At 44.7% G+C, this 11,374-nt stretch overlaps 1 protein-coding gene across 1 annotated transcript in view; it reads left to right on the top strand.

The window, feature by feature from the left end:
* Positions 1 to 3,149, top strand: part of LOC120927352 (peptide methionine sulfoxide reductase MsrA-like) — a 23,544-nt gene extending 20,395 nt beyond the window's left edge. Inside the window, exon 6 of the mRNA XM_040337953.1 lies at positions 2,921 to 3,149. Coding sequence (XP_040193887.1) covers positions 2,921 to 3,073 — 153 coding nt within the window. The 3' untranslated portion in view covers positions 3,074 to 3,149. The remainder of the gene's footprint in view (positions 1 to 2,920) is intronic.
* Positions 3,150 to 11,374: the final 8,225 nt, after the last annotated feature.

Below are 11,374 nucleotides of genomic sequence, written 5' to 3'. Positions count from 1 at the left end.
TCAGAACCCCCAGAATACTGAATCCCCCCTATACAGATACCACCCTACAATACAGACCACCCCCCCCCCAGAATACAGAACCCCACCAGAATACAAAACCCCCCTCATATACAGATACCACCCCTACAATACAGAACACCCCCCCCCACAATACAGAACCCCCCTCATATACAGAAACCCCCCCTTACAATAGTGCACACACCCCCTTGCCTTCAGACCCATAATGCCGTCAGACAGATGATCATCAGCGCGCCGCGTGTTACACTCACACACAGGCAGCGCAGCACAGGGGGAGGCGGCTGCAGCTTCACGCTCCTAGGCTGTGTGACTGTCAGTGTCAGACAGTCACAGCCGTATCTATCAGAGCCGCGGGCGCTGCGCTGCCACAGAGAAGGGGATAATTGCGGTCCCGAGTATGGGTACGGGCGGCTCGCACGAGTCACACACACCCCCCCCCCCTGAAAAGCCTTACCTAGACTGCCGCTAGCGCTGCCTCCCTGTTACCGCGTTATCATCATGCCGCACGCTACAGTCCTCTTCATTCGCGGAGGGGGGGGGGGGGGTCGGCCTGACACCCCTCCAGGGTGTGGCACCCGGTGCGGCCCGCCCCCTCCGCCCCATGCTTAGTACGCCTCTGGGGAGCCCCACCTAGTACTTGGGGTTGGTGTGTTTCGGCAGACCTCCCAGAGAACGGGGTCTGTCTTGTTTCAGCTAGGTGGGCCAGTGAGGACCTCAGTCCCTGTCAGCAGCCTTGCGCCCTGGGGATCAGGGAAAGGGCCCTTCCTCTTCAGAGGAGTTCCACGTGTACCCCCTGTGCACTTTTTTGTGTTTTCATGTCCTGTGTGTGTACTTTTTTTTGCACCGGGTGTTAGTCTGAGTCTAAAAAGAAAAAAAAAATGGGAGTGCCATTAGGTCTTAATGGCACCCCCACACACTGGAAATCACAGCACGCTTTCCTGTGCTGGGAACTTCGTAGAACTTTGTGATTTCCCTGGGGCTGACATTTAAAAAAAGGTGCAGGGACGTTTTCCATGGGTTCAGCAGCCCATTCAAATAAATAGGCTGCTGTGCCTGCACAAACATGGCCGCCAGGAAACCGACATAGGGTGAACCTAGACTTCGGCATAGTAGATACATGCTTATAGATAGCAGGGGCAAAGAGTCACCATTTCCCTGTATAATTAATGGCCACAAGTATCAAGTTATAGCACTGCTTACTGGGATACATGCTGTAACCTACCACTAGGAGGTGGAAGCTTTTTTGAACTACAGTATTTGTATTAGGCCACCGCATGATACACCAAAAAGCGATATTGATCTCTTATAACTTGGAGATCTCGTCGATCTGGTAAGAGGCTATATCACTTTACAAGCACTTTGGACACTGAAACACTTTGTGTGATTGGAGCACCTGGGACTCGCAGAAGAGCACTAAAGATGTGTTTGAAAAAAAATGCACAATACAATTTTATAAACTTTCTTCAGTTAATATTTTTATGTGAGATTTTGATTACTTGTAAGCCCAAGTAATATTAGCAAGATTAGCAAGTTTTCAAAAAAATACTACCGTGTGTACGCTCCATCGGACAAACTTTTTTGGTTTTCATTGGACAAAAGTTCTCTCTGCAAACGGACAAACTTTTCGGCAACAAAAGTCTTACGGTACAAAGTCCTATCGTGTGTACAAAAGTACATCGGACTTTTGTCTGAAGTACAGACACGCATGCTCAGAACCAATGTTAAGAATTTTAAAAGCAGCAGTGTTCTGTCAGATCAGCAAACAGGTGAGATCAGCAGGCTTGCCACTGTTTTTTAAAATTCAACATCAAAACAGTGTCACGGATTTCTACATACTGTATTTCCCCTATATAAGCTCATTTTAGTGGTAAAAATAAGTGTGAAATGCAATATTTTGATGGGTGTAAAAAGATGTCCGCTTGGCGACTTCAGACTGTAGGCTTAAGCCCCATACACACTATCAGTTTTCCTGTCAGTTTTCTCTTCAGGTTTACCAAAACCATGTAGTGCAAGGGCCTGCCTGATTGCATACAAATTGAAACTCTTGAGGTTTTACCTCATATTAGATGGTTTTGGTAAACCTGAAGAGAAAACTGTCAGGAAAACTGATAGTGTGTATGGGGCTTCAGAGTGGTCGAGTGTGGGGTGTACCAAGATGGCCGCAAGAGAACTTCACTTCAGTTACAAAATCTGATGGGTCGTCTAATCTGATGGAACATCTGCTGGAGGTGCTCACAGGGCTCGAGATGTAGGGGTGGTCCGCCCCCAAGCTATCACTACCCACGAGGTCATGGAACTTCTCCTCCAGCCCTGTGAGCACCTCCAGTGGCCCAGATTTGCTACCATCGGCGGACCGGGACACCTATGTAGATTTTTTTGCATGTGGCCAGATGTACTGTGAGTTCTAAAACAAATTTTTAAACTGCCCACTAGATGGCGCTTTTCCCTTTTTATACATACACATACAGGAGCAGTGGAAGAAATTGCATGCGATTCGGCCTGCATTCCTGTTTAAATCGCATGCAAATTTTTTGCAGTGCGATTTGCACCAATTTTTTTTGCATTGACGCAAATTTCACCGCAAAGTGTTAGTACTTGGTATCATTGAGTACTAACAAAGTATCGGTACTCGTACTCGCCGATAAAACGACAGTATTGGTGCAACCCTAGTATTTACACACAATAACCAAACATTGTAGATCAAATACTTGGAGCGGATTCTCTGCAATTCCAACCTTTTTAATTGTTTGTTGTAGTTTGATGGCTGCATGGAAGGCCCATTAAATGCAGCGAGCACCTTGTTAGAAATATGGCGCCCCGGCTTATAAAGAAAAGCAGACCATTCACTGATTTATAAATGTTTCCAGAACAGATGTATTAACTAGCTGCTCTATAATTACAGGAGCTGAACCGCGTCAGCCTGGGCACCATCACCACAGAGATCCGTCCAGCTCCGGCGTTTTATTATGCAGAGGATTATCACCAGCAATATCTGCACAAAAACCCAGATGGCTACTGTGGCTTGAAGGGAACCGGTGTCAGCTGCATTCTCTAGGGACCAGAGGATATGGGCTCTTTTATAGGATTAGCTGCATTTGTGCATTTAATAAAATACATGTTACGCAACCTAACTTGCTGTCCTATAGTCAGTGTTCTGCTGCATGGTTCCATTTTATCTAATATTAACCAAAAGTACATTGAAAGAACTGTCTATGGTGCTGTAGCAACCAATATGTCCAATTCTCCCTATCAAGTAACCGGGCCTTGTATAAAAAAAAAAGATTTGTATAAAAAAAAAGAGTTGTTACCTTAGTGACCAAATGAATTTCATCTTTGGGACAAATGCCGCGTACACACAACCGTTATTCGGGTTGTAAAAAATTACGTTTTTTTTTATGTCATTAAAAACGATCGTGTGTGGGTTCCAGAGCATTTTTTCACGATGTAAAAAATGGGCATTAAAAATTTAGAACATGCTCTAATTTTTCATGACGTTTTTAATGTCTTTAACCACTTCCATACAGGGCACTTGTACACCTTCCCGCCCAGACCAATTTTTAGCTTTCAGCGCTGTTGCACTTTAAATTACAATTGCGCGGTCATGCTACACTGTACCCAAACTAAATTTTTATAATTTTGTTCCCAGAAATAGAGCTTTCTTTTGGTGGTATTTGATCACCTCTGGGATTTTTATTTTCTGCAAAAAAAAAAAAAAAAAAAGACCGAAAATTTTGAAAAAAAAAACTTTTTTTGTTTCCGTTATAAAACATTGTAAATAAGTACGTTTTCTCCTTCACTAATGGGCACTGATGGTACTGCACTGACTGGCACTGATAAGGTGGCACTGATGGGCACCGATGAGGTGGCACTGATGTGGTGGCATTGATGATGGGCACCAATATGCGGCACTGATGGGCGGCACGGATGGGCACTGATGGGCGGCACGGATAGGTGGCACAGATGGGCGGCACGAATGGGCGGGATAGGCGGCACGGATGGGCAGGGATAGGCGGCACGGATGGGCAGGGATAGGCGACACGGATGGGCAGGGATAGGCGACACGGATGGGCAGGGATAGGCGACACGGATGGGCAGGGATAGGCGGCACGAATGGGCAGGGATAGGCGACACGTATGGGCACTGATAGGCGGCATGGATGGGCACTGATATGCGGCATGGATGGGCACTGATAGGCGGCATGTAGGGGGAAATAATAGGCGGCATGGATGGGCATGGATGGGCACTGATAGGCGGCATGGATGGGCATAGATGGGCACTAACTAATGTGTTGTACTAATGGATGCCAATCAGTGCCAAACAATGCCTGCCAATCAGTGATGCCCATTGTGGGCACTGATTGGCATCCATTGTGGCACTGATTGGCATCCATTATGTGTCATCCCTGGTGGTCTAGGGTGGCATACCTTTGATTTAAATCCCTGGTGATCTAGTGGAATCCCTGGTGGTCCAGTGGGCATCCCTGGTGGTCCAGTGGGCATCCTCAGGGGGGGCTGTGCTGATAATCGATCAGCACAAACCCCCCCTGTCAGAGGAGTAGCCGATCGGCTCTCCTCTACTCGCGTCTGACAGACGCGAGTGAGGAAAAGCCGATTACCGGCTTTTGCTGTTTACATCGTGATCAGCCGTGATTGGACACGGCTGATCACGTGGTAAAGTGTATCCGTAAGAGACACTTTACCTAGATCGGTGTTGCGGGGTGTCAGACTGACACCCTGCAACAACGATCGCCGCGATGCGTGCCCCCGGGGGCGCGCAGCGGCTCAGAATCCTGAGGACGTCATATGACGTCCAGTCAGGATTCTACAACCACTTTGCCGCCGTCAATCTGTCATTGGCGGGCGGCAAGTGGTTAAAAATGGTTGTGTGTGGGCTTTAACGACGTGAAAAAAAAAAACGTGCATGCTCAGTAGCAAGTTATGAGATGGGAGCGCTCGTTCTGGTAAAACTAGCGTTCGCAATGGAGTAAGCACATTCATCACGCTGTAACAGACTGAAAAGCGCGAATCGTCTTTTACTAACACAAAATCAGCTAAAGCAGCCCAAAGGGTGGCGTCATCCGAATGGAAAGTCCCCTTTATAGTGCCGTCGTACGTGTTGTACGTCACCGTGCTTTGCTAGAGCATTTTTTTTTCACGATTGTGTTTAGGCAAGGCCGTTTTAACGATCGGCTTGAAAAAAACGTCGTTTTTTTTCTAGACCATTAAAAACTTAATTTTTTACAACCCGAAAAACGGTCGTGTGTACGCGACATCAGAGTTGGGAGTACCGTATTTATCTGCATATAACATGCACAGGCAAATAACACGCACCCTAACATTAACCCCCCTGGCGGTGTTCCCGAGTCTGACTCGGGTGAGATTTTTTGGCTACGATCGGTAACCCCGAGTCAGACTCGGGCTCGCCTCGCTGAATCCACAGGCATGGTTTACTTACCTTGTCCCTGGATCCAGCGATGCCACCGCGCTGTGTGAGCGAGCGTGACCTCGCTCGATTCACACAGTGCCTTTGTGTGCCGCCGATCTCCGTTCCCTGCGACGTTACGACGCACGGGGACGGAGAACGGCGCCAAATTCAAAAAGGTAAACAAACACCTTACATACAGTATACTGTAATCTTATAGATTACAGTACTGTATGTAAAAAATACACACCCCCCCTTGTCCCTAGTGGTCTGCCCAGTGCCCTACATGTACTTTTATATAATAAAAACGGTTCTTTCTGCCTGCAAACTGTAGATTGTCCATAGCAACCAAAAGTGTCCCTTTATGTCAAAAATGGTTTTAGAGCAGCTAGAAAACAGCGATAATAAATTATAATCACTTGCAGAATTGTGCGATAGCGATTTGTGGGGAAATCCGTCATAAAAAAATAAAAGTAATGACAGCGACAATTCTGCAACTGAGCAAATTTCAGTGATTTTGAGTTGATTACATTATTGAATAATTTTTATTATAATTATATTATTATTTGTTATAATTATTTATAATTATTTATTATATTATAATTTATAATTTTGTTTTTAAAAAAATTTCATACCCGGGATGCCTACTAGACTCTTGTTTGGTCAGATTTAAGTGAGTTATTCCTAAGAATTACAGGCCTACAGTATAAAACGCCAAATTTCCTTGCAAATAATGGTACCGCTTTCAGCATCTTTTTTCTAAAATAAACATACCGCTAGGGAGCTTAAGAGGGAAATTTCAGGAAAAAAACTTTCCACAGCCCCCTGCGTATAACACGCAGGCACAGTTTACCCTCTAATTTCAGGGTAAAAAAGTGAGTGTTATACGCCAATAAATACAGTAATTGGTGGTAGTTGGTGACAACTGTTTGTAATATTTATAACGCAAAAAAAAAAAAAGTAAAAACTATTTGATAGAAAAAAAATTATCTTTGGATGACAAAGGGGTTGCTTTACCCAAGGCAAATAGGTTGTTTACTTTGCATGGGAATTTGTACTTGCCAAGGAATTTTCCCTTAGCTTAGTGAATGTGGTGAAAATACACTTTGCAAAGATTACCCAATCACTTGCTAGGAAAAAAAAAGAAAAAAAAATGGATTGCACATGATTGGATGATGGGCATTAGCAGAGCCTCACCACATTCGCTAGGCTAATGCCGCATACACACCATCACTTTATGCAATGAAAAAAAATGACATTTTCTGTGAAGTAAAAAATGACGTTTTTGAAACTTCAATTTTCAAAGACGAAGTTGCCTACACACCATCGTTTTTCTCACAATGTTCTAGCAAAGCGAGGTTACGTTCACCACTTTTTTCCATTGAAGCTCGCTTCATAACTAGCTTCTGGGCATGCGCGGGTGTAAAAACGTCGTTTTAAACGTCATTTTTTGCTACTCATGGTCAATTTCTGTGAAGTAAAAAACGACGTTTTGAAAAACGACACATAAAATTGAAGCATGCTTCAATTTTTTTTTGTCGTTTTTCACAAGACATAAAACAACGTTTTCCCCCACACACGGTCATTTAAAGTGACGTTTTTAAAAACGTTGTTTTTTTTTATCACATAAAGTGATGGTGTGTACGCGGCATTAGATAAAATCCCCTTGCAAAGTGAAAATTCTCTTGCGAAGTTAACAGTCTTTAGGCTTTTAGTAAATCACCCACAAAGAGTTTGGTTGGTCCCTATTGGCATCGCTATCACTTTTGTTCTAATTTCGTTTTCCTGGTTTTGAATCGGCCTCAATCAGTTGTATAAGCCATTTTCATTCAGGGAGCCCTACTGTGTTGTTTTTTGTTTTTTTTGTTAGTTTGTTTTTTTGTTTTGTTTTTTTTACTCCTTTATAAGAGCCAGTTCCAGTTTACCAGTGGTCACTGTATATAAATGCTGTAATCACATTTACAGTATACACATTTGTTAGAGCCTGCTGAGAAGCTACACCAATAAAAGGGCACATATGTCATGTATAGAAAAGAAAAGAGCTTTTTGTTTGGTACTGTACAGGAATGACCCAGATGTACACAACAGATGCAGAATGTTAAAAAACAAACAAATATCTCATTGAAAAATCCTAATTTCCGAATGCTTGTAAAATCCTGCAATGTGCAGTGCTGTCTGTGCAAGCGTCTTTGTATTTTACTAACGACTTGTCATGGCAGATAATCAAATATTGTAAAAAAAAAAACTGCATTTTGTTGCTTCCGGTTTGTACAGACTCCTAATATATTCTTTTTTGCCAACCGGGATTGGTAAAATATTGCTGGTGGCATTAGACGGTAAACACAACTATGGAATATTTGTGTTATGTCAACTGAATTGAGTTTGGATAGTGCTGTGTGAGCAGAGCTGTATTCCGTGGACACAGCTGTGTCTATATTTTCTGCATGGCAGTAAGCAATATGTAGCTACAATGAATGCTTAGTAAACACAAGTAATTGTCATAGGCGTGCGTACAGGGTGTGCCAGGTGTGCCCAGGCACACCCTAATTGCCCCGTGCAGAACAGATTCCCCTTACTGACCTGGCTCCCCCTCCCCCCCCCCCCCCACAGCACTGCTGGTGATCTGCCGATATGGTTCCGGCTAACGTAAAAGTTCCTGCGCAGGCGCAATCTGATCTGCCGATATGGTTCCGGCTAACGAGAAAGTTCCTTTAAGGACTGCGCAGGCGCAAACTTGCCGACGGAAATCTCCGAACCTCGGCTGGCATCCGGGGCGACGTGGATTTTGAGGAAAGTGGCCAGTCGGCCTCACGTCCTCGCTTTGCTCGGACGGCTCGCTCCGCTCGCTCGGCCTCCTTGCTCTTTTTTTAATATCCTCCAATCCACGGGGATGTTAAAGAATGAGCCTGGATGCCGACCGAGGTTCGGAGATTTCCGTCAGCAAGTTTGCGCCTGCACAGTCCTTGAAGGAACTTTCTCGTTAGGGGAACCTTAAGGACAAGTCACCGGCTTCCCTCCTTTCCCACCGGTTGTTGCTGTGGATGTTTTAGGATGAGTGGGGGAAGGGGCCAGTAAATATGCCATTTACCGGCCACTTCCCGTTCCCGAATGAACATCGTTAGCGATCGGTAGAGTGTGTTTGAGTTTTGGGGTGCACACCCTGATGCCAAAGGCTGTGCACACCTATGGTAATTGTACTATACAGTACACTGTTTTTTATTTTATGAATCTCTGATTTCACATTATTTGTGGTCAGGTATGAGCTCCGTTGGACTGCTCAGTGCCAGGCACCAGGTTTCAATTTAACTGTAAAATTTCACTGCAGCGCAATTCCTTTGCAATTGACTGACATGTTAGCACATACCCATTGATCGCACTCGGGATGCTGACCAAAACTGAACCAGGTAGTGGAAGAAAGCTTCAGCTCTACTGTCCGCCCACAGTAGAGGTCCTTCAGATGTGTTTCCCCCCTAGGGAGGGAATTTGATTTGTTAAGGTTAAAAAACCTGAAAAGCAGTTTTCTACCATCTGCACCAGTTCACTACATACCATGTTGGCTGATGTCAGTGATAGGAGCATTAGGCCCCGTACACACGTCCGAGGAACTCGAAGGGCAAAACTCATCGTTTTGCTCGTCGAGTTCTGTGTGAAGCCGCCGAGGATCTCGGGGAGCCAAGTTTCCTCATAGAACAACGAGGAAATAGAGAACATGTTCTCTATTTGGCTCGACGAGGAACTCGTCGGCTTCCTCGGCCGAAAGTGTACACACGGCTGGGTTTCTCGGCAGAATTCAGCTCCGATCGAGTTTCTGGCTGAATTCTGCCGAGAAACTCGGTCATGTGTACGGGGCCTGAGAGTGATACTTTTTTATGTTTGTCTAAAAGCCTATACCATACCTCCCAACATTTTGAGACGGGAATGAGGGACACCTACTTGCAAACGTATGTAGGCATAGGACACGCCCCTGCCACACACCCTTTAACCACTTCCATACCAGTCACTTACGCACCTTCCTGCCCAAGCCAATTTTCAGCTTTGAGCGCTGTCGCAATTTAAAATGACAATTGCGCCGTCATGCTACACTGTACCCAAATGAAATTTTTATAATTTTGTTCCCACAAATAGAGCTTTCTTTTGGTGGTATTTGATTTTTATTTTTTGCGCAACAACTAAAAAAAGACCGAACATTTTGAAAAAAAAATATTTTTTATTTTTTTCTGTTAATTTTTTTGTAAATAAGTACGTTTTCTTCTTCAATTATGGGCACCGATGAGGTGGCACTGATGGGCATCGATGAGGTGGCACTGATGATACATCCACTGCTCTACTGACACCAACCTCTGTCCTACTGATACATCCACTGCCCTACTGACACCATCCAATGCCCTACTGACACTGTATAATTACACATAAACACGCATGTGTGTTTGAGCTTTGGGGTGTACACCCTAATGCAATGGGCTGCCCACACCTATGGTTAGTACAGCGTCTTCGACCGGAGCTGACCATTTTTTTTCCACTGGGTTGTACAAAAAAAAAACTTGCAGTGTGTAACTTGCTTATGGCAGGCCATACCAGCTTGCCCCATAGAAGAAAGTGATCCAAGAATCCCAAGGTTTTTACATGCTATGCTTAGACACTGGGATTTACCTTGCACAGGCTCATCTGCTTATGTGCAAGAAGTCTTAAATTGCAACCATAGAGAAAAATGATTGTTTTTGTTTGCTTGTTTTTTGCAAATGTTAAAGTGGTTGTAAACCTCTGAAATTAAAAATAAACAAAACATATCCCGGTATAGGGTGTCTCAATCTAAAGCACCAAAGCAGCATGGTTCCTATCTGCTCTCCCTTCCATCTGCTATCTGCACAAGTCACTTCTAACAGGTTACTGTACTGTGCTGACACCACAGAATCCAGGGGATGGCCCTGCCCCCGCACACAGCAGGTGATTGACAGCCTGAGATGAGATTGTTTCCCTATGAGACTGTATAGAGGGGGGTGTCCCTTCACTCAAGTCTCGGAGTACACTCAGCTCACTGCTCAATGCAGTGCAATGTGCATGACCCCCTTCTGGGGCTGGGAAATGATGTGTAAAATGTGTGCATTAGGAAGCTGCAGAGGAGATAAGACTGCAGAAAACAAGTACAACTTGCGTAGGGACATTTGTTTCATCTCTGTGTATCACCCGAGAATAGACACTTCACTTGATATAAATAAGGGTTTACAGCCAGTTTCAAATAAAACTTCTGTGACTGTCCAATTTTCCATATATGTAACCTCCCCAACGGGAGTTTATTATAAATTCCTGTCCCAGAGACATAACATGAAGTAAGTTTATATGACTTCAAAGTGAGACAGTTGTCACCAGGATAAATGTCTCAATTCGAAGATTTTCTCTCGCCTCTTGTTCTGATGACAACTGTACAATTTTAGATTTTTTCCATCAAAAATTCTCATCATAAAGAGAGTGAGAGATATCTTCCATTGGGGCACAGACAGCAGTTAAAATCTGACAGATGTTCTAATCCTTCCACGCTGTAACCAAAACTTAAAGGGGTTCCGGCTATAGATTACACTTTAAGGCTGGATTCACACTGTTGTGCGAAGCGTCTCACAGCAAGGGTCCAGGGCGTTCCTGTTCTCCGTTTCAGGGACGAATCAGGTCCGAATTTTTGGCTGGATTTGGACCTGAAACAGACCAGAAGCCGCACAGGACTCTTCTGCAAACCGCTCCGCAGCCGCCCAGGAGCTGTGTGAACCGACTCCATTAAGAGCCGGTCACAGTTGTCTGTGAAACCCACATCCAATTCGCACTAGTGTGAACCCAAGCCTAAGTGTTTGTGGTAAGTGACCCCTGAAACATTGTAGTCAGCAGGGCCGCCATCAGGAATTATGGGGCCCCTTACACAGCTTCATGCATGGGCCCCCTGGAGCGG

Source organism: Rana temporaria, chromosome 2, assembly GCF_905171775.1.
Source record: "Rana temporaria chromosome 2, aRanTem1.1, whole genome shotgun sequence".
NCBI classification, from domain to species: Eukaryota; Metazoa; Chordata; class Amphibia; order Anura; family Ranidae; genus Rana; species Rana temporaria.
Note: the sequence above shows the minus strand (reverse complement) of the source record. Positions and strands in the feature narration are given on the sequence as shown.